Source organism: Mauremys reevesii, linkage group 8, assembly GCF_016161935.1.
Source record: "Mauremys reevesii isolate NIE-2019 linkage group 8, ASM1616193v1, whole genome shotgun sequence".
Taxonomy (NCBI): domain Eukaryota; kingdom Metazoa; phylum Chordata; order Testudines; family Geoemydidae; genus Mauremys; species Mauremys reevesii.
The window spans coordinates 79173170-79200577 of NC_052630.1; the positions used below are offsets into that span (position 1 = coordinate 79173170).

General features: G+C 42.2%; 1 protein-coding gene and 1 long non-coding RNA gene across 2 annotated transcripts in view; one reads left to right on the plus strand and one right to left on the minus strand.

Annotated features, from left to right (window-relative positions):
* Window positions 1-2863, plus strand: part of SELENOF (selenoprotein F) — a 39510-nt gene extending 36647 nt beyond the window's left edge. The window contains exon 5 of the mRNA XM_039483817.1: window positions 2001-2863. Within this exon, the coding sequence (XP_039339751.1) occupies window positions 2001-2132 (132 nt within the window). The 3' untranslated portion in view covers window positions 2133-2863. The remainder of the gene's footprint in view (window positions 1-2000) is intronic.
* A 1317-nt stretch (window positions 2864-4180) lies between these two features.
* LOC120369955 lies at window positions 4181-17852 on the minus strand. Its single transcript, XR_005583523.1, has 3 exons — window positions 17757-17852; window positions 17526-17623; window positions 4181-4944 (listed from the first exon to the last, which is right to left on the minus strand). It is a non-coding gene; the product is annotated as an uncharacterized LOC120369955 (long non-coding RNA).
* Window positions 17853-27408: the final 9556 nt, after the last annotated feature.

The following is a 27408-nucleotide window of genomic DNA, read 5'->3' on the forward strand; positions in this document are numbered from 1 at the left end:
TCTGTCCATTCATTCCAAGATCCAGTTCAAGTTTTCAGTTGTCTTTAAAATCCCTACATGTACTTATTTCAACTTGCCACATAAAATTTGCACATTTATTCTCCTCCCTCCACTCACCAAGAAACAGCATTCTATGTCACTTCATAGTCTGAACACCTAAGTGTTGTAAGGTGTTGTAAGAGAATAGTGTTCTCTTAAGCAGACTTCACCTGGAAAACACTCTGTATCTCTGCCTCATGCATTCTGTGTACGTTCTCTCAAAATCTCTAAGAGCATCTTTTTCCTTTGCCTCTCAATTTCTCTTCGGCTCTACTTTTAATTTTTTTTAATTGCATTTGTAATACAATTTAACTTCAAAGCATTCTCAGCTAGAATTGGTATGAAACATTATCAGTTTAACCCTTTAGCACTCTTGAGTCTAGTATTTGTTCCACAATCCTTTTGGGAAACTGATTAGTGATGCCATTAGATTAATTGTAGTGACTTGTAATGGCAAACTAAAACAAATTGACTAGGTTAGCTCAGAGTAAAATAAGATTCCCAATGCCGTTGCTCTAGAAACTTAATTGTATTTAAAGAACCTAACCCATTGAAACAGAAGTTGTCATTTGGGCTTCCCTTTCCCCTTTATTTGATGAGTCTTCAAAAAAGTGTGAAAATATTTTAGCAGCAGGTCATATTAGCAAAGGATGCATTATAGCCTCAAGGCACGTCTTAATAGCAGAAATCTATAGTACAGCAGTGAACTCGGATTAGAAGAGGTGACCAGGAGTAACTAGAAAAATATGCCAGTTACATTATGAGAACACTAGTGGATATATGGAGAAGGAGCAATTCAGATAGTTGCCTAGTTACTACAGGTTGCAAACAAAGTTCAATTACAATTTGTTAATGACTGAAGGAGAATACCAGTTCCCTGAGCCATCCAATCTGTACCCTCCTTCCCTCTCCCATGCTGTGTTGTATAATACAGTAGTTGTTGAACCTTAACAGTTCGAAATCCTGCCTCAGTAAGTAGTATGATGAAGAGGTTACCATGTTACTACGGTTGCTTAGTTCAGTAACTTTTAGTAATTGGGACCTTTTGTTGCCAATCACAGGAAAAAGGACTGAAAGAGCATCAAAACTGAACTCTTTGTGATGGTCTCTCACCTATGGGTTTGACTCCTGTTGATGGGCAGTATGGGAAAGCTTTTATGCTCTCTGCCTTCTAGGGTTGGAGGACTCTAGTTTCCATGACTGGCAACTAGGCTCTTTGCACAAGCACTAACTTAAATTTTTTTTATAGAAGCACTGAAGAAGCAAAGCAAATATCTGGGGCCTTCTGTAAATATTATGCAATCATTAGGTGATATATTCAGGCGTTGAGTATCAAATGTCTGCCCTATACGCATATCACTTCAGTTAACTTGTGGTATCTCTCACTTTGGAAAAATAAGATCTAGGGAAAAGTTTTAAAAAATGTGGACTGGGACTATTGCTCACTCAGTTTTGTTGAGGTTATTTTCTACTTTTTCCTTATTTAAGAATACGAATCCAGTTCAAGATGGATGCTAGGCACTGTTTTCAGTGTTGGAGCAAATGCTGATAAAAAGTTTCAAGGTTTTTTTAAACTTTTACAACCTTACTTAAGGCCTATCAGGAATGACTATTCCTAAATTAAAGATTGGATTTTTAAATTAGCATAACCCTCCCCATCCTCCTCTCCCACCCCAAAAAAACAAAACAAAAACAAAAAAACACTGCTTAGATTTCCCAATACAATTTGCATGGCCCAAATTAGACAAAAACTTTGCACTTTAGTGCTTTGTAGTATTAAATGTCATTCAGAGGTTTTTTGGTTTAAATTTAATTCATTTTTATACCTGCATATAAAAAGTAATTCAATTTGAAATTGGTATTTAAGCAACTGTGGCATTTAATTTAAAGCTGATTTGTGAGGTGGGGGGGTAGGGAATGGGATTTCTAGACAGAAGATAACTAACCTTCTCTTTGTGCAGTATGTGCGTGGTTCTGATCCTGTACTAAAGCTGCTGGATGACAGTGGGAACATTGCTGAAGAACTGAGCATCCTCAAATGGAATACAGATAGCGTAGAAGAATTCCTAAGTGAAAAACTAGAACGCATATAAATCTTGCTGCTTTGTCCTTTCCTCACATTTTGATTCTGGTTATCTTCTGAGAAACTGTGCTACACCCAGCAAATCATTCCAGCTTCTACATTAATTTTTTAAAAAAGATATTGTATGGTACTAAATATCTTTTAATTAGGTGAAGCCTCAGCACAGCATACATCTGACAACTTGGCAAGCTGAACAAATAGTTTGTGCTAGTACATATCAGCTCTTTGTGTTTAACAATGCATTTCATTAATGATAAACTCAGTTAATTATGCAAATCCCTACGTTCGTTGTAATTGGACCAGTTTTTACAAACTTTAAAACTAGTTGGCAGTTCCAAATAATTGAGATGATTACCATGCTTTTTGTATGTTACTTTTCTGTGTACAGGAAGTCAATCAAATGTGAGATGTACTCTGCCTCCAAAAAGAATTGTCTGCTAGTCTTCTCTCGCATTTTGTATTTCTCAGCTGTCCTTTTTATAGACATGTTATTTACAGTTTATAACAAATACCTGGTTCTAAAAATGTTGGAAATTTTGTTATGATGGAGGAAGAACTTACGATCTGGAGTGATTGTAAAACATGAAGTAGGTGCACTTTAGTGAAGACTACATAGAAAACCTGTAAGGCATGTGTAAGTCTGATGTCAGGTGCACTTTACACCAAGTGTTTCACTTTACTACTGTAGATCTGAGTTATTAGAATAAAGTGTTTTGATGGCAATAAATCACTTTCACAAAACTCTTGGATATGCTTTATTGAATTTATAAAACTTTTTTACAGCATCTATTTTCCCTCTTTAATCAACTCATTACTGGGAGCAGAGAACAAATTCCTGTACTGACAGTATACTAAGACTTGAGACCCAGTGTGAATTGTCAGTTTTGCTAGTTGAGTGAATACATACATTAAAATAAGGATAACTTATGAAACGTGGCCTTAAACTTCAGCTTCAATATAAATTGATGAACAAGTCTCTCCCCTTAACTTATTTACATAATTTTAAGGTTTTTGGATGGTTGAGGTATGTCCTCATGCAACCTTAACTACCACTTGACATAATTAAAAAAAAAATTCCTAGGTTTTTTTGTTTTTTTTTAATACAACTTTGTATCTCAATGGATAGCTCAGAGTAAAGGAGAGAGGACTGCACCTACCTGGAAATCAAAGGGAGAAATTGTGCAAAATGCTGTATTAATCTTGTATGATGGTGGCTGGAATAGAAAGTTTATCTGTAGCAAGAGGAAGTGAGGCAGAATCTGCTAAAATGAAGCATTTTCAAAACAGTCTTGGATAACTTGCACCCAACAGTCTTAAAGGAACTAGCTGTGGAGCACTCTGAACCACTGACGTTTATTTTTAACAGTCATGTAGTTCAAATATTTGAAAAAGGGATGACTGCGGGACCTATGGATTGGTTAAGTAATGGAATGGTTAATTCAGGACTCAAAAAATTAAAGGCTAAAATTATACAAATCATCTAAGAGAGGTGTTTAGACTAGATAATCAGTGATCCCTTCTAGCCTTATAATTAAGGCTAAGACTTTGTCACAGGTATTTTTAGTAAAAGTCCCGGAAACCTGAGCCCTGCCCCTGGGGCAGCTTCAGGTTCAGTGTTGGAGCTCAAGCATCCCCTGCAGCCCATGGCCTATAGCAGCTGGGGTGCCCCTGCAGGGGCTGGGAGCTGAGGGGTGCCCCTGCTGCCCACTGCAGTCAGGAGCTCTGGGGGCTGCCAGAGGCAGCAAGGCACCCCACAGCTCCCAGCCCCCATGGGTGCAGGGGACCCTGCAGCTTCCCAGTGCCACAGGCGGAAGTCACTTTCCATGATTTCTGCAACTTCCATGATAATCAGTCTGTTTTATAATCCATGAATATAGTTTCATGGAAGGTAGGTCTTGTCAATCAAATCTTTTTTTTTTTAAATAAGGTTATGGTTTATTTTTCCAAGCATTTAATCTAGTACCACAGGACACTGATTAAAAACAAACTTCCATTAGATGGAACTAACCAAGGACACATTAGATGGGACTAAAAGCTGGCTCACTAACAGATCTCCACATGTAATTGTTAGTGGGGTGACTAATTAATTGGGTTGTTTCTAGCAGGGCACCCTAGGAGTCAGTTCTTGGTCCAAACACTGCTCTGTTGAAAAGTTACTATTTAAATGATATACAATTTTTGCTGTCAAGTTTGCAGATGCCAAAGATTGGTGGGGTGGCCTATAATGACAGGTCACTGTTGGTGATCTGGGGTGCTTAGTTAAGTGGTCATAATTCAAGAAGATACATTTTAATAGCCAAATGCAAGATCATCTCACAACAAAGAATGCAGGCTATACCTCGATGTGGCGACTGTCTTGAAAAGCAGCGTCTCTGAAGGACATAAGGCTCTTCACAGGTTAACTGTCAGTGTGAGCTTTCAGTGCAATTCTGTGGTAAAAAGGGGTAGTGTAATCCTTGGCTACATAGACAAGGGAATATCAAATAGTAGGGAGTGACCTTGCCTCTGTACACAGCATTGAAACTGCTATTAGAATACAGTGTCCAGTTCTGGTTTCCACAGTTCAAGAAGTATGTGGAAATACTGGAGAGGTCAGAGGGTCACAAATGATTCAGGGACTGGAAAACAAGCTTTGACATAAGGCTTAAGGCGCATAACCAATTCAGCTTTAAATAAGTTTGAAAGGCAAATCGCTGCAACATTGAAAAGAAGAGATGGTGGAGTGGGAAGGGGGCACTCTTCAATCTTCCTGATAAAAGCATAAGAAGATCCAGTGGCTGGAAGTTGAAGTTAGATGAATTCAACCTTGAAGTTGTAGTTTCCTAGCAGTGAGGGAAGGTAATTAAATATTGAAGCCATTTTCCAGAGAAGGTGGTGGATTCACCATTGCATGCAGTCTTTAAGAAAAAGCTTAGATATGTTTCTAAAAGATATGCTTTAATCCAACATCTGAAGGAGTTGGAGACTTCCAGGTCTTGGAAGAAGTGTACTACTATGGGAAAGCATTTCCAAGGCTCCTATTGTAGGATCTAAGCACCAATTACAGTAGTTAGAATTTCTCTAGATACCCATAACCAGGGGCAGCTCTAGGAATTTGGCCGCCCCAAGCACAGTGGCATGCTGCAGGGGGCGCGCTGCCGGTCGCTGGTCCCGCGGCTCCGGGGGACCTCTTGCAGTCATGCCTGCGGGAGGTCCGCTGGTCCCGCGGCTCCAGTGGACCTCCCACAGGCATGACTGCGGAAGGTCCGCCGGAGCCGCCTGCCACCCTCCCGGCAAAAGGCCGCCCCAAGCGTGCGCTTGGCGCGCTGGGGTCTGGAGCCGGCCCTGCCCATAACAGACTCTGCTTCACATCCTCTTGTTTGCAGTTTTAAAGAAACACTATATTTAGTAAACATAATTGTGACAAGCCACAAGAATCATTCATCCCAGTGCACCTGAGCAAGTGTCCTTACTGCCTTGTCATTCAGATAACAATATATACACAGTTTAGTAGCCTAGTGCTGTAACAGTGAGATGTACAAGCTGGAGCAAAAACCACAGATTGTGTGTGACTACTGAGAAGTAGGTGTTCTCCCTGCAGATGGCCTATTTATGATTCTTCTGTTCAGGCAAGGCAAGGTCAGGGTAGGTCTACGGAGTTGGGAATGAGCAAGACAGAAGTAGCTTTGTCACCGTGGTACTTCCTTGAGGGTGGGGCCAAGCTGGTTCCAGGCCAGTCCCGAGCATCTGAGAGGCTGCTGCAATCCTTAGCGGCTCCTATGATGCCAAAGGGTCCATTTCATTGGCCTGAAATGATCCAAGACTCAAGGCAGCTCAGTACCCAAGGATTTCCCTCATAGTCCTGCAGCCAGCTAAGTGGGATTTAAGGCTGCCTTACACCACTGGAGTGGTACAAAATAGCCCTAATGGAGCAGAAAATCAAAGTCCAAACTTCAACGTTTTGGTGGAGGCAAGCCATGACTATACCCAGCTTCTTGTGCCTGCAATACTCATGACAACACGGGAGTGGTGGAAAGAGGGAAATTGACAACACTGAATGCAAGCCAGCTCGAATGCTGAAATGGTCACCCCTACATAGTTTCAGAGCGTACAACAAGTGGGAACTTAAATCTGGTAGCTGTATTTGCACTGTTTGGAAGTTGTGTGGTAAAAGTTAGACAACTGTGAAGAGACTTGCCTTGTTCTGGAAGCTATTTAACTGTCTGGGAATATAGGATATTTCTTTCCTCCTATAAAAGGGGAGGCATGTCTGTAGAGGAGAATTCAGAGGCTAAAAATAAAACCGCCTCTGTCAACAACAACAGGGACTTAACTCATGGAAGCTCAGCATCTCTTGTAGCTGACCTGCTGCTCCTCAAATCATAACCTTAAAATGCCTATGGTTTATTACAGCATATTGAGAAAGATCATTTATTGACTGTTCATTAGAAGCACCAACAGATTTTTCCTTCAAAGAGAAAAGCCTGTAAGGGAGAAGCTGTGACTAGAAGACAAAAGACAGAGTGCAGCATATTGCCTTACTGCATTATTGATCTGCTATTGATCAGTAGGCTGTCTTCCCTGTCAAATGCACTTTTATATTAATTAGAGTCCTGTAGTCTATGTATATTGTCACTAGGGCATTAATTAGATATTGGCAAGTGATGGTAATCAAATGTAAAAATAGTGCGCTAGAGAACAGGTTGGGCTAATTAGTTATTAAGAGGACAGTTACAGAGAGGGGTGGAGGCTTAGTAAAACTATGCTTGCGTTAGGAACTATGATGCTAGGCACCTACATTTAAATACAGATCAAGTACATCAATTATTGATTTTGAAATATGTTACTGGGAGTAAGTGAGGCCTACTAGCCAATGTCCTTCATAAGGCTGATCTACTGTCTGAGGGAAAAGAGGGGGGGGAGAAAAAACTATTCTAGGTGCTGCTTGGTGCATTGAAACTCCTAAAGTTCAGTGATGCTTAGGTCTATCCCTAACCATTTGAGGTACTTGGAGGTCCTAACTGAAGTGGAGTAAAATGCATCTCTTCTTGTTTTCCACCACACCAACAATTTGAGTATAAAAGGAGTTGAACAGTCATTTTCCAGCAGCAGTGGGAGCAAGTGAGTTTATTACCAAGTCAAAGCAAATTTTATAGATGCTGTCCAGCTAGGCTGAAGTTTCAACATACCTGTATGCAGGAACCCTAACGTATAGCTATGGTGAAAGGTTCTGGCTGCTGTAGGGGCAGGAGGTGGTGTGAACTGCACGCTCTCTACATAGGCACACACAAAGAGATCAAATAGCTTAGCAGAACAAATACATCTACACCCACTAATGGGTCTTCATCCAAAGCAGCTTTGATGGTATATTTATTTAGATATTAAATCAATGCTACAGCAGACAGTTTCACATTAGTATTTTACTGCAGTAGCCTATACAGATTTGAAAAGAAACAGAATTTTGTCATAATCTTCCTGGTATTGTCTAACATTTGTTACCAGAGTCACATGCATAGCAAGAGACAACTGAGTCATTGAGTGATAATTCAATGGGAATTGCAGATACTGAGCACCAGACCGGATTAGGCCTACACAGAACATGTGTTGAACAGGGAAGCATGATGGAAGAACTTTATCTTGCTCTTCAGCCCCAGGCAGGACTGAATGCTACTTTTGCTTTTGGAGTGAGGTATTAGAGAAATGGAGGTCAGATTGGCTGAATGGACATGAAGGCCACAGCATCTAGTTATGTGCTTGGCCCTGTACAAGACACAAAGATAGACAGTCCCTGCACTAAAGATCTTCCCATTAAGACTGGCAGAGAAGATGGGACACACTAGGAAAGCCAGAGAATATTATTTTTATATTTAGTGACAGTATATTTATATGTAGTAGTAACCTGAGCATGAACTATGGGCACTGAGACAGAGATTTTAGTAGGGATTTGAATAAGGAGCAGGTGTGGTGGCCTGATAGCATCATACTGTAGTTACAAAGCTAGGGCACAGGCTAATTTTCTTTGTATAGAATCTGTACAAATGCTTTCTTTAAGTAATAAAATAGACACGCTCTTGCTATTTTGTTTAAAATCTGTTAAGATTTAGCTTAATTACTATTAGAGGACAGTCAAGCTCAGATCCTCATTGTACTGGGGGCTATTCTTCTAGAGACAAGTACTTGTTACTTTTTTTCCTTCTGATTTATAAAAGTTTTCCCTTCCATAGCAAACTACAAAGTTAAAGATCAAACTGCGAGAATCACCCCTTTAGCCCAAAAATTAAGTTTGCCTCATTTCAGTTTAAGTGATTTGTAATATAGCTTTGATCAACTCATCACCAGCAAGAAGGAAGTCACTCCCAAGAGTCAAACCCTCCATGCTGTGCTTAGAGGCATTATCTTGTAACTGCAAAAAGAACAGGAGACTTGAGGCACCTTAGAGACTAGCCAATTTATTTGAGCATAAGCTTTCATGGGCTACAGCCCACTTCATCGGATGCATGCAGTGGAAAATACAGTAGGAAGACACACACACACACCCACAGAGAACATGAAACAATGGGTGTTACCATACACACTTTAAGGAGAGCTATTATCAGCAGGAGAGAAAAAGAACTGTTTGTAGTGGTAAGGAAAATGGCCCATTTCCAGCAATTGACAAGAAAATGTGAGGAACAGGGGGGAGGGGCTGGAAGAGAATAAGCATGGGGAAATTTTTTACTTTATGTAATAGCCCATCCACTCCCAGTCTTTATTCAAGCCTAATTTAATGGTGTCCAATTTGCAAATTAATTCCAATTCAGCAGTCTCTCGTTGGAGTCTGTTTTTGAAGTTTTTTTGTTGTAATATTGCGACTTTTAGGTCTGTAATCGAGTGGCCGGGGAGATTAAAGTGTTCTCTAACTGGTTTTTTAATGTTATAATTCTGGACATCTGATTTGTGTCCATTTATTCTTTTACATAGAGACTGTCCGGTTTGACCAATGTACATGTATCTTGTAACTGTTCTTCTGAAGATTTACATTCATGTAATCCCATTATAAAAGTCACTATTGGAAGGGATAGAACGAATCAATCTTATTGCTAAGCCACAATTTCATTTAAGAAAATATTCGCTAGTTTATTTTTATTTTTTTAATATAGATGAAGAAATTCCACACAGACGGAGGGCCTGGCAGCTGACTTACTGCAGTACATGGACAAAAGAGTCTCAGTGTAGAACTGAACATTTGCAGAATTATTCACTAAGCAATTCCCTTCCCAGGAGCCTTTTGGCCAGTGTTCAGTATTGCAATACAGCAGTGCATGCTGGAGCTGAGATGCACACCACCCTTCCCACTTGGGCTGAAGCTCATCAACTAAAGCACTTGCATACCTAAAAACTACATGAATAAGGGTAGGTCTATACTCACCGTCCGGGTCGACGCGGTGAGTTTGACTTCTCGGAGTTCGAACTATTGCGTCTAATCAAGACGCGATAGTTCGAACTCCCCGCGCGCTCCGGTCGACTCCGGAACTCCACCACCGCGAACAGTGGTGGTGGAGTCGACCTTGGAGCCGCGGAGTTCGACCCCGCCGCGTCTGGACGGGTAAGTCAGTCGAACTAGGGTACTTCGAGTTCAGCTACGCTATTTGCATACCCTAGTTCGACCCCCCCCCCCCTTAGTGTAGACCAGGCCTAAGTTATTGTGTACCAGAAGTGATTCATTGTCCACCCACAGAGGGAATGGAGACCAAGCAGATACCCATGCAGGAAAGGTAAAGAAGAGCATCCATCCCTTACAAACTGGGCCAAAGATCTATGCATAGGGTGTCCTGGGATGTCCCAGTACTCAGAGCATAGTTTCACAGAAGAGTTAATAGTGACAGAATCCTCATATATATGGCCTTGGAACTCATTGCACATGTCTTTTTAGAACAGACAGACAATCTCACTTGCAAACATTTTGGAGCCAGTAGGGCTGCTTGTCAGTTATGGCTGCTGTGCTGGTGTACAGAAAGCTTGCCGGTGATGTTGTACACCAAGATGGCTGATGGGCCTCCAGGCCCACCGAAAAGAAAGCTAGCTGTCAGATGGCAAGATGGCTAGGATTTGAAGTGAAAAGTCACTGGTCTGTGGTGATTTGAGAGAGACGAATGATACCAGAAGAAACTAGACTGTGGTTTTCTTTTGGGTGAGGAAGCTGAATAATAATTTGGAAAATTCCTGATATATCTGCATGCCACTGAGACATGCAATTACATAAGCATTTTATATACAAAACTGAATGCCTGTCTTTTTCTGAGACAAATTGGGTGAGGTAATATCTTTTACTGGACCAACTTTTGTTGGTGAGAGAGACAAGCTTTTGAGCCCCACACACAGCTCTTCCTGTCTGGGAAAGGTACTCCCAGGTTGGTTAGTTAGGACATATTTAAGAGACAATTCAAGGTAGAGTGGCCCATTAACACTTCTGCAGTCTTTTGGCCCTATATCGCCAGGGATAGAGGCACCACAAATTGCTGGTTTGGAAAGATCAGGCTAATCAGGTTGTCTGGTCAACAAAGAGTTCCTTCTACAGATCTACATACATCTGTGATAAGCAAATTCCCTTTGTTAGATACTAAAGCACATGCAGAACTAGTGGAGATCGATAGGAACAGAAGTCTTTTCCTTTCAAGGCTTTGATAGAAGCTTTAGACCCTACATGATGCTGGCTTTCAATATTTGGAGAACAGATATAATTAATCCTCAATATCATTTTATCTACTTACATAAGAACGGACCCACTGGGTCAGACCAAAGGTCCGTCTAGCCCAGCATCCTGTCTTCCGACAACGGCCAATGCCAGGTGCCCCAGAGGGAATGAACAGAACAGGTAATCATCAAGTGATCCATCCCCTGTTGCCCATTCCCCTCATTATTATTTTTTTCATTATTTTCTCTGGAGTCTGGACCTGGACTAGCAGCAAAGAGTCTTGTGGCACCTTATAGACTAACAGATGTTTGGGAGCATGAGCTTTCGTGGGTGAATACCCACTTCGTCGGATGCATGTAGTGGAAATTTCCTGGACCTGCACTATATCTTGACCAAGAAATCTGAACCTTGACCAAAAAAAAAAAAAATAGTTGGTTACCCCTGCTATAAGGACTTCCTTGCTTACTGCCTTAGCATATCGTCCTTCTCTACTGGATTTCTATGGTCTCTTATGTTATGCTCAGTCTCCTTGTCCTGACCTTCAGAGCTCTACATAACTCCACTCCAGCCTCTCTTTCCTTCTACTGCACCCTCTTCCGCTGGTTCTTCAAGATAAATATTTGTATGTGCATTTCTCATCCTGATAGATGGGGATTTTCTCGTGAGCCTACTAAATCTCCATCCATGAAGGTGAAAATATATCCCTTGTGCTGAAAAGCTGCGCTTAGTCCTTGATGCTGTACACAAAATTATTTGTCAAGTGTGCTGGTATACACTGAATAAATCAGAGTTCCACGGCACTAGTACAATTCATCAGAATCTTGTAGTCCCAGACGATATGGCTACAGAACAATGCGCTTCTTCTCTAATTGCCTATTATACTGTAGCACAAGACTCCCTCCCACTCCCCCCTGCCCCTCCCTCCCACACACTTCTTCAGGCCAAATGTTTGGTGCCATCTGCCGATCACATTATGTTACAAAGAGAAGATTGTTATTAACTGTCTTGGGTACTTCTCTGATGATTTAAAAAAGTGATGCTCTCCCATTTGCTTTCTTTTAAAAAGCTTGGTCAGATTTTTACTCTTTTAAACTTCCTCAGGAGGATATTTAATGCAATTTTCTACCTTGACTTACAACCTGTGCACAAACCCACTAAAGTTGATGAGCTGCATCCTAAAGCTGGTCAGAATTTGGTCATTACATCTTCAGTTACACAGTTCTAGAGACAATGTTACTTAATCATTGCCCTAAATCAGTGGTCCCCAACCTTTTTCTGGCCAGTAGCACATTCATGTTTTCAGAAGAGTGTGGTGGGCACCAACAATTTTTCAAGACTTCTTTTGTATTTGTACATTAAATAATACAAAAAATCATATTAAATATTACATAATATATGAATCAAGAGAGAAGCCGGAGAAAAGCCGCGAGGAAAGAGAACAATGGTGCCTGCAGCCCTGGAGTAATCTGTGCCCAGCAGGCACGGAATCCGGATTGTCTCTTCTGCTGGTCTGTCCCCAGCAGGCATGGGGCCGCAGCTTGTCTCCCCTGCTGGGCACTAGGCAGGCCCCACACCTTCCAGGAACAGAGAGCACTGCACCTGCAGCCTCAGTTCTCTGTCCCCAGTAGGCGCAGGGCCATGGCTTCTTTCCCCTTCTGGGCACTAGGCAGGCACACAAATGCCCTGGCGGGCGCCATGGCACCCACAGGCACCACGTTGGGGACCACTGCCCTAAATGAAAAAAAAGTGCTATGATAGTCTAGCATAGGGAAGGAAGAAATGGACACCTTGGCCATGAATTTATAATATCACGTGTATACATAACATAGAAACAAATGTCATTGTTGGAACTTCCTCTTCCTGCCCTTATCCCATCATCAGGTTAGCTGTTAGAATGTAAAGGTTACTATGCGAAACAAATCACAAAAACAGCTACCAAACTACACCAACAGCGCTATAGTGTAATTCCACTGACTTCAATGAAATTGCACCAAGAACAAATTCAGCTGCTTAATTTGGTTATTAAAAAAACAGAACAGTGAAAGGCTTCACCCAAAACCTAATGCCAGCAAAAGGATTTTTTAAAACTAAGTATATCTTAACACTTCAGATATGACAAAAGTCTAAAAAACTTTAAAGTTTCTTCCAGACTCTAGAATTAACAACTAGGTTCACTAGATTAAAACATGTTGGTCCAATTTCATCCCCAGGTGACTCGGCTTCGGTTGAGTACCATCAGGGATAGATTTAGCTGATTTATTATAGTAGTGTCAAGAGGCTCCAGCTGAGTTTGAGGTCCTGTTGTGCTAGACAACTGTACGAACACACTGCTCTGAAGAGTTTACAATCTAATAGGTAAGACAGGTCAGGGAAAAGGGGGGGCCGGTGCATGCAGAGACGCAGGTTTATCCAAGGTCACATTGTTATTCACAGCAGAAACACCAATGGTTCCTCAGTTATGGCAATGTTGCTATAATAAGCAATGATCATATTTAGGTACGTAATCTAATTTCCAAGATGAATGCAGGTGCCTCCAAACCTATGCTACTCCTATGTTAGTTCTGAGAGGGATTTTGTAGAAGCAGCATTTCTCTTTTGTTAACACACACAATCCAGTGAACGTCTAGCTCACTAGTAAGTCTGGCATACAGATTCTATATTGTACGGACAAGTATGTATGCACATGACTGACTTTGAAGTGAAGTGACCATGAACTTCCACATTCCACACTTTCCATTACGTGCTACATCTTGTGCAGATAAAAACCTAGAATCCTTAGCTGAGCCACCTCTGCCATGAAGGGGACAAGTTCTTATAAAGAACAAAAGGGATGCAAGCTGTTGTTTCTATTGTTAAGACTCGTGGCCATTAGAGATGAAAACCACCTATCAAGTCACCTAGATCAATCCCTCTGCCAGTACAATGGAAAGTTTGGCATGTCAGCAGACTCTTTGCAGTATGTTTATGCCAGATATATTTGCTTCTGCCTTTTCAGTCAGGGTAAAGGGAGGATGTCAGCTTCTTAAATTACACTTGCTTTAAATGAAATCTATTCTGTGTGCCTCATAAGCACTGGTATTTAGCACAACCCATGTAAGAATATCTGAACTCAGAAAAACTGTTCCTCTCAGATAGGGAGACCAGACAGCAAATGTGAAAGACCCAAAAATCAGGACTGTCCCTATAAAATTGGGACATCTGGTCTCAGAGCTTCAATTTGTCACAACATGCAATAAAAATCACAAGTGTAGTTACCATTACTACCAGTCCCTGTTCTCCCTGGGAGATGAGGGCTGTAGAGTCAGTGGGGAGTGTGTTTGAACCCAAGGCTGGACAGCAGTCACTGTTAACTTGGGAGCCATTGATTCTCCATCCTGATGTCTTACAGATACCACCTAATGCTTTTTACACTAAAATGTACTGCAGAAGATGAGCAGATTAATGTGATGGTAAACAGCCAAGTACATTTAACAAAGACCCTCCATACAGTGGTCACCATTAAAGAAAGTCAACATTTTCCAGTGTTAACATACAGTGGTCTCTACAATACCACAGAAATTTCCTATTTGAAACATAAGGAAATATCTGCCTCCAATACCATTGCATGGCTACTGTTGCCAAGTGTTGACTTTTTAATGACAACCACAGCAGCAGCAATGGGCTGTGTAGGAGGCTAGTGAAGAGGAGAAAACCAGGGTCACCAAGGAACAGGCTCCCCAGGGAGACCCTGAAGTTGTCTATGAGGTGCTTCCTGCTTTCACCTCCAAAGTGGGGGGGAGGGAGGAGGGAAATCTCCAATCTGGAGAGTCAGGTTGGGTTGACAAGCATAACTCTTTTCAAACTGTTAAGGAACTATTAAGTTCTGGATCTTAAAGTGCTGAGCAGTCTGGCCCCAATCAAGCCTTAGGCATATGAATAGACATGTTGAAATTAACACGCATGCTTAAAGGCTTTGCTGGATCAGGGTTGGCAGCACTCAACACCTTACAGAAATAAACCTAAAGAAGATATTTACCATTATTTGCCTTAGCACAGAAAAAAAACACAGGTTGTGTGAGCAATTAGAAGGACTTTAAATATCGCTCTCACCACATTTCCATATGTTTGCCCTTTTTACCAGGGGTGGCTCTAGGTATTTTGCTGCCCCAAGCACGGCAGGCAGGCTGCCTTCGGCGGCTTGCCTGCGGAAGGTCCCCGGTCCCGTGGATTTGGCAGTAGCCTGCGGGAGGTCCGCTGAAGCCGCAGGACCAGTGGACCCTCCGCAGGCATGCCGCCAAAGGCAACCTGCCTGCTGCCCTCACAGCGACGAGCAGAGTGCCCCCTGTGGCTTGCCGCCCCAGGCACGCGCTTGGCGTGCTGGTGCCTGGAGCCGCCCCTGCTTTTTACCCTAACTTCCCCGGCATATTTCCTAACCATCACATATTCCTAGGCAAGCTTATTAAAAGCAGGCAACATAAACTTTAGCTTAACATTCCAATTCACCCAGTGCAAACTCAAGTGTTCAGACTCCTTGCCTTCTTTCAGAACTGTCTGTACCCCACTCTAGTTTAGGAACAATGCCACAATGTCAATGAGATGAAAGCAAGTCCCTTTGGAACGTGAACAGCAAGTTACTTATATTTTACCTGATGTATGTATTTCTAAGTTGACTGTAGCCATCCTTTGCAACAGTATCAGAGCTTTCCTAGTTGATCCACTCTGACAGAACATGTAGCAGATATTTGTAGTCAGTAATGTGTATGAAAACACAGAAGTATTTGACTAACTGAGCTGGACAATCTCAGGACAAACATTTCTCCTTCTGTACCATCTGAAGAAAGAAGTCTCTTTCCCAGAAAGATTAATCTGCTGGTTGTCTTTGTGACTGTCACTGGTTGTTTGCTCAGCTTTTCCCACAAGGCCCTTCCCTATTTGGAGTCTCATCTACCTTGTTTATCAAGATGTTCTCTCTGTTGGCACAGAGTTACCCCGATTTTAAGAAATGGATCTTCTTATAGTGCAAAAGGTGCACAAAACAGGAATACAAACATTGTGGCTTCATATTGTGTCCATATAGCAACAGCATGTCCATACTAGTGCTGAAGTGAACATTACTACATAAATGTATTAGAGACCATCATTATCGGACATGATTACAGAATTTTTTTAAAACCATTTTAATGTGATGAGTAGATTTTAAAAGTGACAACCAATATCGAGAGACTCCTCACCTGCCCCTGCCCCTGAATGTGTCAAGGTCAATGAGAACCTGTCCTGGCCAAAACTTTGAAACCATTGGAGTCTGGTTGTGACTATCTTCTCAACACTAAAAAGTCTCATATAAGTAAAAATAAAGAATGTACAATATAGAGCCATTTGATAGACGGACTCTTTAAAAAGCTGCCATTTCGGTGTAACCCCCCATTAACCTAGTCTGTGTTTGATACCACACCCATCATGAGCTGGTATCCAAGCACTCCCATGGTATTTCAGGTCTCCCAGCTGCTCTGCTCCAGGATTTAACTACCACACACAATTCCAAGTAGGGCTCTGTGCTGGGGATCTACAGGAATAGTTCCCAAATAGTTCCCTTTTACTATTCATGGGAAGTCACCAAGGGCTGCTGTCGTGCCTCAAACCGTTTGTGCGACTGAAGTAACAGAAGAACTCATCTTCATGGTATGACCATCATTCAAACAGTTCTTACAAATATTAAATCTCATGCACACCCCTAATTCCAAGAGTCTGCATCACCCCACTTAGGTGATGTCGACTTAGGTTTTAAAACTAGGGACTATGTGGATTCAGAATCTCTTCTATACAGGTTTTTATACCACACATCACTGTAGTATCTGAACACCTTCCAATAATGTGTAGTCACATTGATTAATGCGACTACACATCTGTCACAGGTAGTTTGTTCTCCCATTGTTGGCCTTGCTTGGTGCCTATGGCTGTTATAAGGAAGACGGTCCCTAGTGATGAGTTCAAGACCAGTTCAATGGAGTGGAACAATCAACCACTCTGAATTTTGTCTACTAGTCTCAAGAAAGGCTCTAGCCAGAGGGGGATTTTGTTTGAAAGGAGAAAATATTCCAGAAATTCCCAAACTAGGAAAAATTACCATCCCCTCAAGGCCTAAATGCCAGCACACCACTAAGCAAACTCCAGCTTTTCTCTGAGAATTTCCCTATTAGTATTAGTGTCTGTTCAGCCTGTCTTAGTCCACAGTGTTAGTTTCCAGGGACACTCAGGCTGCACTAGAAAGCTTAAATACTTCTCAGCCACCACAGCTGTTTCAAGCCTGACATAGCTCTACAGGCAGATACTTTACACCTAGAAATGCAGCGATCAGCTTTAGAGAGCTAAGAGGGATGAGCTAAGTCTCTTTTATTGGACCAACTTCTGTTGGTGAGAGAGAGACAAGACAACCTTGTCTTAATTATTGAAAATAAGTTAGATTCCCCCACCTCCCTTTTTTTCCCCCCAGGATACAGAACAATCAGTTAATGGAAAGCTGAATGTGTCTCCACCCAGGATACTACCCCATATAACTGCCCCCAAGCCTTTCAGAGCATTAGCAACCCTGTGACAAACAGCAGATCCAGACCTGAATAGGAATTAGAGCCCCGGGAGAGATTGGTAATTGCTAAACACAGCAAGGCAAAGGGCTCCCATTCTTTCATCCCAGCTCCCTACTGTGAGAATTTCCCCTTGCTCTCCTCACAGATTTTTCATAGCTTCTCCTTTTTCTACCCTCCAAACTCTTACCTTGTCTCCAGGCTGGCTTCCAGACTTGAAGAGGAGGCTAGAAGGTGGAAAAGAACTAAGCCTTCCCTGAAGCAGTTTCCCACTAGACTGCAGCAAACCTGGAGGCAGAAGAAACCATTGCAGAGACAGGCAGGATAGGAACGCAACAAATCTCTAGAGAGGCTGAACTCTCCCATTAGTTTCCAGTCTCTCATAACATCAAATTCAAGTGATGTCAGCTGAGCCACACACCATTGGGAATAGTGCCTTGATTGCTGAGGGAGCCATGAGATCTTGATTTGATCTGCTAGAATTATTATCTACATGACTTCAGAAAGAACCAAGAACAATCAGCCTGTAGATGTAAAGGGCTATAGGTGCAAGATGGTATTTATTACTGCAATAAGAAGAAAACCCATTCAGGTTACATTGGCACCAGGTATGGTTCCTGTGTCACCACTTACCCCCAGCCCTTGCCAATTAAGGGTCTGTCTGCACAGGGCTTAAAAACCATGCTCATACCTGAGACTTGGTTGGGACAAAACAAATGTTTGTTCAAAAGCTGTTTTCTAGTCTATGTCCCTACTTATGTTAGGCTAAAATGTGGCTGGTTTTATACAGTTTGGGTTTTGTGTTTGTATCATCGATTCATTTGGGCATCTGGACTGGCTGGCCAGGCCATGTTAGAACCTTGTTGGGTCAGAATCAAGTTTAAATGATGCTTAAGTGCTTTTTAAACCCACACTTGGTTAGCCAGTGCAGGTGGTGTACTAATGGGCTCTCCAAGAATTGCAACCAGAGAAAGCAACAGGGAGGGTGTGGGGAGAGGAGTAAAGAGCCAGATCTTCCCATCCATTAGAGTTTCCATACTTAGGGCACCAAAAGAGTGGCATTCCAATCTCAGGCCCCCTTTCCCTTTGATATTGAGGCAAAAGTCCTCCAAAGTTTCCCCTTTAACTCCCATTTCCAAAACTGCCTTTTTAGGGGAGGTAATGAGGTCTCGTGGATAGGGCACCGCATGGGGAGTCAGGAGGCCTTAGCTCTATCCCAACTCTACTGCCAGTTCCCTTGGACAAGGTACCACATCACTCTAGGCCTCACTTTCCCCATTGGTAAATAGGGATAATGATACTTACCCACCTTTGTAAAGTGCTTGGAGATTTTTGACTGCATAGTGCTAATAACTATTATTATTTTAACTCTGGATGCAGTTAACAGACTGGAAAGCACCTACAGTGTCTTTGTAGGAAATAGAAGCGTGAAGTAGGAGTCTGTACCAACCTGATGAAATTCCCAATAAACCTTCCTATGCATCTGTTTCCTCTCCCACCATAATTCCTTATTTGGTGTGCTCTTTGTGCATCCAAACTACCAGAGACAGGGAGAGGGCTTCCTAGTCCTTTACAGCAGCTGAGCCTCAGGAGAGACTGGAATCAGGACCATTGTGACCAGTAAAAGATTTATGATGTCTTTACCTAGTAATTTCCTCACTTTTAAATGTCCTCACTTGGGTTTTATAAATGATGTGTCAGCAAGGCCAATATAGCAACTTTAACTGGCTGCTGAAACTACGTTTTACATTATTGGCATGTTCCAGGTAGGGTATGATGGTGTTTTTTGTTTTTGTAAATCTTTACTTTCTTCTGTTGTGTAAATACATGAAAAAAATTGGGGAATGGATTGGCCATCAGATTATGAAATTAAGGGAATAAGTAGCAAGGGTAGAGCTTTTAGAGCCCAGGCTCAGTGTGGTCCTGATATACTCATCTCACTGCATAGCCAAGTTAGCTATATATGCATTTAGTGCCCAGCCTGCCTTCACTGTAAAGGCAGATTTTCACATTGCTGGGTTCTATGATCAATACCCAAACCACTAGGCCATAGTGCCTTCCAGCTACAGCCCTGATTCAGCACATGCTTAAGTTAATTTAGGCAAGTGCTTTAGTGCCATTGTGAGAGTTTTGCTGAATAGGGATGGACCTGGACATGCGTTTAAATGACTTGCTGAATTGAACCGAGTTGTTGGGTTTTTTTAATCTTAGTTATACCATCTGAAAAATTGGGTTAGCAACAATGCTTTGCATTTAGATCTGTAGCTCTAGAAGAATACGACAAAGGTAAATATTAATTTCCTAATTTTATAGTGTCATGAAAACAGAGATTTGAAAAATCTGTATGAGAACCACAGGCATCTAATGGATAAGATATGAGCTTGCCATTTCAGAGAGTGGCTTTTGGTACCAGCTCTGCTGCCAATTTCCTATGTAGCCTTTGAAAATTGCTCTCTCTTCCTTAATTACCCACTCTGGAACATGGCCTAGGAGAATATAAAGAGGTTCATTTTCCAGAGGGGGCATCTGAGGAAGAGGGAGTTGTAACTTTCAAAGGCTAGATGGGAAATAATTCTCCGAGCCCAGGGCCCGTTTTGGTGAGGAAAGCCCCTAGAGGCATTTCCTTTCACGCTGGAGAAGTCTGCGTCTGAAGATGACTTTTTCCACTGCCATGTTTTTATTCTCTGTTGGTCTAGATTTTACAATAAATTAATTTTCTTAAACATATGTCTAGTTCATTCCTTTAGATGTGTCTCCTGCACACACCTACTATGTTTAAAGAAAGTAATTGTATAATGTGATTGCACTGGCCAGAGACACACAGCATTATGGGACACTGCAAAAATTGCAAAAAGCAGTCTTCAAATGGGGACTTTCGTTGCAACCATAACTTTGGAGAGTTTGTTACCTCTCCATAATAAAAATACACATATTTGCAGAATGGGAACTAGAATCCTGCCTCTAGGGCAGGGGTCGGCAATCTTTGGCACGCGGCTCGCCAGGGTAAGCATCCTGGTGGGCAGGGCCAATTTGTTTACCTGCTGTGTCTGGCCGCAGTTCGCTGCTCCAGGCCCATGGGGGTTGTGGGAAGTGGTGCGGGCCAAGGGATGTGCTCGCTGCCGCATCCCGCCGCCAGTGGAAGCCGTGATTGGCCGAACCTGCAGACGCGGCAGGTAAACAAACTGGCCCGGCCCGCCAGGGTGCTTACCCTGGCGAGCCGCGTGCCAAAGGTTGCCGATCCCTGCTCTAGGGGTTCAGAACCATAAGTCTCTAACCCCTGAGCTAGAGAAACATCTCTGTTAACTGTAGAAAAACACATTGTTCTTTCTAAGCAGCAACCAATAAAAAACAAACTTGCTCACCACACACATCCTGCTTCCACTGAAGTCAATGGCAAAAACTTCTTCCATTGACTTCCATAGGAGCAGCACTGGCCTAAAGACTCCAGTGAATAACTTTGCTTAATTACAGTCTCTTTTCTTCAAACATAGCCCGTGCATGAGCTTTCAGTGATATGGAAGATAATGGAAAGTTTGAAGGGATAGTTGTGTGGCATTTTTGAGCTAAATAAGACAAAGAAACATTAGAAAAAATTCAACCTTTCAATTAGGGTGACATTTTTATTAAGCTGTAATTCAAAACACATTTTGATTAATTTTCTTCAAATTTCGCAGAAATCTTTTCTTTCCCCATACAGTAAATCTGACAATTTTCTACACAAATGAATTTTCCAAGCTAAAATTACATAGGGGCTAAAATAAACCATTATAATGGACATTGAAGACAACCTTAACCATGAAGACGCTAGTACCTCTCCATAATAATGGTCTGGGATCACAACATTCTTTGGGTTAAAAAAAAAATTCCATTATTCATCATAAAATGAAAGTGTTTAATGATATTAGTGGGCTAACAAGTTAGCGCAAGATCCTACTTTTTCCTCAAATTACCACCTTTTACACATTATACTCTTGGAAATGGAATTGATGCCACTCAGTTGAAAATGCTGAGGCAAAGATTTGGCAGTGCTCTTTAAACATGTACCTAACTAATCTTTACTTCAAGGGAATTACTCACATGCTTAAAGTACTTTGCTGAATCTGGGTTTTCACATTTTCAGTGAAGTGGCACAAATCCCACTCCCAATCGCATAGCGTGTAAAAGATAGAAATTTGAGGAAAAATTAGATTAAACACACAATGGGGTGATCTCTCTCCTTTTCCTGCATGTATGTACACAGACCAGTCCATCAAATATCCGTGGGAGTATTTTCCAGATTTCTAACCAAAATACTTTTAACTTCTAAATGTACAGAAAACATTTGGCATGTTTCTAGACTCCTGCTCCATTTCCACACTGCTATTGAGTCTCAAGAATTAAAATCAATTGCACTCATAGGACCAGTACTGGAAGAAGTTTATTTCTGGAAAGGTAGTTTTCAGCTGATTTTCCTTTTGAAACAGCAATTTCCTAGCTCATTATTCCAATATCAGTAGTTTTGCTTCTGCCCATAACTGTGTAAAGATATTTTAAAGCTTTAATTCATTTTGCGATTCTAAATAGCTTCCCTTAATTGTTCATGTCTGATTCCTATTTCACATTTTTTAAAAATGTATAAAACAATTCTGAGCTGTCAGAAAAAAAACCCTCTTTAACATTCAGATTAATAACTTGATGCATGTTCCCCATGCTAATGTGTTTTCCCATCATCCACTGGTGTCAGGAAACTATTTGTAAAAGATTTAATATTCATAAAGTAATTCTGTATTTTCACTTACTTGAAATTTTCTCACTCTGTCCACAGCTGAATTATACTATGCATCAAACTGTCTTATTTGTTTGGAGGTTTTCCTCCTGCCAGATGCCTTACCTATTGCTCCACATCATTGAACAGCTGTTTTGTTGGTAATACAGAACAGGACACGTTGTAGAGGGTCACGAGGACCAATGTATTTGCAGTTCCAGCTGGCACAAATATTCACGGCTAAGTGAAACTAACAGGCTTGTGGTGTACAATTCCATGTGCCCAGAGTAATAAATTAGGTTGCAACCATTGTATTAGAACATCCTCATTGTTGATTCAACTTAAAGTAGGAAGTGGATCTAGACTAGGCTGTAAATCTGGTTTAGTAAAGGAGTCTGGCTCTCTGCTATTTCCTAGGGTAAAAAAGATGAAGCACAAACTAAAAGAGGATTTGTATGTGAAAAGGATGTGTTCCCAGTGAGGCTGAGCCAGGAAGATCCACTATAGTCTCACTGGCTACAACAGACATCCTAGCTCCAAATTCATAGATACTCTTGCCACTTCACAGAGATCAAATGATCTAATCCTGCAGTTCTTCTCTGGACAAAACTCCTCAGGTGAAATGCGGATCCCACTGAAGTTAATAGTAAAACTCCCTTTGGCTTCAATGGGGACAAGATTTCATCTCTTTTATCTCTAGTGGGTGGCTCTTTTCAAGAAGGTCTAAAGGATTGAGCCTGGTTTTATATGGGATTGCAGGGCCTTTGGTTTAGGTGCTCCTGCTTCTTTCCCCCATTAAGGCTTCTTCCAAGCTGAATGATCTCTTGCTCCTCCAAAAGTCTCCAGCTGACCGAGGCAAGAGAAACCACAAGCCAAATGATCTGCACCAGCGTTTCTTTTTAATTAAAATGCGTCAGTCACAAATGAACTCCTTTCTGTTCAATATTTAATATTGATTTAATTCCCTGACAGAGACATTCTAGGCACATTGAAATGTGGATTAAAGGGTCATCTAGTTGCACTGCACAATTTCAAATTTTCTACTGCTATTCTATTTTGAACCTCTTTTCAGAAAAGCACTTAAGCATGGGCTTAAAGTTACACATGAGCCTAAATGTTGTACTTTGAACAGGGATGAGAAAACCCTCATGTTCAAAGTTCAGCATATTTTTTAATACTTCGCTGCACTGGGGGCCTAGCAACTTTGAGCACCACTCCCAGTGAAGGTAATAAAATTTCTCATTGCTAATCAGCAATTGGACACCAAGGAGCACAATTCTGAAGTCCTCCTTTACTTTTGGGACCACTCTCAGGGATGCAGGATTGTGCAACAGTGAAGAACACCACTATCAAAATGATTTAGCAGTTAGGATATTGGTCCTTTCATTTAAAATCCCACATTGCCCTAAAAACAGGAAAGTTTGGGTCCGAGTGACTTAAATGAAAATTCTGGAAATATTCCATTTTCCTTTGGACTGACTCATGACTAGGTGCTCTGTTTCTTTAATGGCAAGGAAAATGGCAGATTTCAGGGGTCCCCCAAAAATAGAATTTCAGAGAACTGCACCTCCAGCAACCTCATGATACTGGCAAAAATGTTAACTACTAAACTAAAGATGCTGTTCCCGTATCTGATTAAACATAGTCAGCTGGTTTACTCTCAGGAATGTACTCTCTATACATAATAGGAGTCACAGGATCATAGACAGTAGAGCCAGAAAAGATCATTGGATGATGTAGTCAGTCACGCTGCAGCTTTACAAGTCATCTCACTAATCATCCCTACTGTTATTAAAAGGCTATCAGGATAATTTCTATGCTTATCATGATAACGAAGACAAAGGTGAAACAGCCCAGTTTTTAAAAATCCCTGGCAGGTCACCTTTAATAACCCTTAAAGTCCTTGCTCTCTTTTCAGGTGAAAGGAAATGATGTAACTGACCAGATTTTTGCTAGCAATTTGATTCAAGGAGATACCCTGGCATCTTTTGAATGAGTGACCACAAAGTTTAACTTGCCTCATAAACATTTCTTTCTTCCTGGCAGGTAAGCCAACAGTTCTTTACTATGCCTCGGCCTTATGATTATAGATTCTTCCTTTGTTTTTCAGACAAATACTAGAGATAGGCCAGATGCCTAGACCGCACATACAAACAACCTCAAAGTGTTGGTGCACATGGCCATTTAGAACTCAGGCTCCGATCTATTGTTCTCATAGAGTTCCTACATGATGAGCTAAACCACAGCCCCAGCTTGGAACATCCCCAAGAGCTGGGTTGTTTGAAATATGAAACAATTCTGCTGTTTGATCAGTTCTAATATATATTAAGAGGTCAACTGTCCCAACATGCTCTATCCTGGATAACGGTTTCACAGCGTAAATTCTAAACAGTCTGCATGGCCATAACATGGACACACTAAAGATGAATTCTATCATGATTTATTTCTGGTTCTTATGTTTTGTCAGCTTCAATAAGTTCTCAATAAGTTCAGGCTTTCAGAAATTCCACTTTCAGTTGCTTAGCAGAATAGATAGGTCTCCCGCAATGTATGCAGAACGGCCCCACATCTTGCAACGCTTACTGTCATGAGTAGTCCTAAACAGGTCAACAGGGCAACTTGTGTGAGAAAGGACCATTACTTGCATGGGTAAAGGTTTACAGGATAAGGCCCACTGTCATCAGTTTGTCAATGAACTAAGAGCCCCAATCCAACTCCCAGTGAGGTCAATGGGAGTTTTCTCCTTTATCTTACTGACAGCTGGATCTAGCTCTACGTCTTCCCCTCCTCCTCCTCCCCTGGCTCTGGTTACTACATCTAATGCCTTAGCATGTGGTGACACTGAACTGGGAGCATGCCTCCCAGTCTGTGTAGTCAGACAGACACTAGCTCCCCTTGAGCTAGCGTACTAAAAATTGTGTGGGCATTGTGGTGGCACAGGCTAGCCATCCAAGCTTGGACCCAGGGGACTGGGTGGGCTTGTACTTGGGTGGCTGGTGTGTGCCACTGCCCAGGCCGCTACATTTACACTGCTAACTTGAGAAGAGCTACAGCATGTCTGTTGTACACTCCTAGCCGCAGTCATAACTTTACACACTGCATTTCTGACTCAGCCAAATTTCTGCCTTCAATGGAAAGCTTGCCTCAGTGGGCCCTAACTCCTGGAAGGAAATCTATGACATGTGTATTGGCATGAATGATGCATGGTCTTGTTCCTTGCAGCTCTGTTACATTCATGACAGAAGTTGGTTGGGCTTTCATCCAATTATGGGAAACCTCAAGGAATTAGCAAATTTGTTCTGCTCGAGTTCCTTATTTACTCCCAGATTCTTTTTTAGAGCATTATTGGTCTATTTCATGCCAAGAGCCAAACAGATGGAATAAGCTAACAAGGGAAAGACAACTGAAGCAAAAGAAATGAGTACATTCGAGAAAGCCCTGGACTTAGTTTCATGAGGAGGGAACGGAGGGGTGTACTGGTAAAGCAGGAAGTAAAATTAACCAAAGGACACAAAGGCTGGGGGAGGAGCCGGGGGGAGGCTGAGTGAGAGGCTGGGGGTGTTTTCAGTTTTGAAGCTGGCTGGGAAATGGAGAGGGGTGCCCCGACGGGGCTTGGGCTTCCCAACGGGGCTGTGGCCTCCCTGGGGGCCCCAGATGGATCCAACTAAAGGGTGTCCTGTTGTCTGTACCTACAAGCTCTGTTTTAGATGGTGTTCATGTCATCTAATAAACCTCTGTTTTACTGGCTGGCTAAGAGTCACATCTGACTGTGAAGTGGGGGTGCAGGACCCTCTGGCTTCCCCAGGACCCCGCTGGAGCAGGCTCACTGTGGGAAGTGCACAGAGGGGCAGAGAATGCTGAATGCTCCTAGGAGAGTCCCAGGAGGTGAAGCCGGGTGAGCTTCTTGCCCTGAAGACAGTCTGCTCCAAGGGAGAGGCGGCTCCCCAAAGTCCTGCCTGGCTTTGTGGAGAGCAGTTCCAGAGCATCGCCAGGGGACTCCGTGACACACATGATCTAGGCCTTTGTATTACCAGAGGATGGAATTACTCCCTGAACTGCTAACCACTGCTGAACACAGAGCACTAGTGTTAGGTGGAGAACTCAGTGTCTCCGCACATTTAGGAGAAGGGGAGCTGAACTCTGCAGCTTCCAGAACAGCTCCAATAAAGTGGAAAGCTCAAAGCCTAATGACAAGCTGTAGATGAAAAAGGCACTTAGCTTCTTTTGAAAATTTCCTTAATAGATTTAGGAGCACAAGTACCAACTGACTCTCTGTGGGACTTGTGATCCTAAATCCTTTAGGGGCTTTTTTGAAAATGTCCCCTGTAACTGAGAAACCAAGAGCAGCAATGGATCCAATATAACCCTGATGCAAGGACCTCTCTTTGCAAATGGAGGACAACTCCCGCCCCAAAAGGGAACTAACACAGCCTTTCCCCACGTCTCCAAATGTTTTCCTGTTCAGGCATCACTTCAGCCTGATCTGGAATGAGTCTCACCACACACCTTATCTGAGCTAGGCAATGAGAAACAGACATCGCCACAGAATCTGAATTCTCTGAAAAGCTGGGGAAGAGCTAAGTATCAGCAACCTAATGACTCTGCAGCTCAGAATCTGTCTGCAGCAGCTCAATGCACCACTGAACAGGACAGGTGACAAGACAGAATTGAGTTAGAACCCACGTGAGAGCCTGGAGAGCAGATGAGCAGTTAATCATAAGTAGGGTCCTATCAAATTCACACCACAAAAAACGCATCACAGACTGTGAAATGTGGTCTCCCTCCATGAAATCTTTTTTCATTGTGTGCTTTTACCTTATACGATACAGATTTCATGGGGGAGACGAGTGTTTCTCAAATTGGGGGTCCTGACAAAAAGGGAGTTGTGGGCGGGGGGGGGGAGGTCACAAGGTTATTTTAAGGGGGTCTAGTAGAGCAGGCTTCTTCTATACCTGCCCCACCAGGTGGTAGGTGATTGTGGTTGCTGTACCTGCATTACAGTAGCAGTCCTCAAGCACATAAGAACAGCCATACTGGGTCAGACCAACGGTTCATCTAGCCCAGTAACCAGTGGCTAATGCCAGGTGCTTCAGAGGGAATGAACAGAATAGATATCATCAAGTTACCCATCCCCTGTCGTCCATTCCCAGCTTCTGGCAAACAAAGGCTAGAGACACTTCAGAACATGGTTTTGCATCCCTGCCCATCTTGGCTAATAGCCATTGATGGACCTATCCTCCATGCACCTAATTCTTTTTTGAACCCTATTATAATCTTGGCCTTCACAACATCCTCTGGCAAAGAGTTCCACCGGTTGACTGTGCGTTGT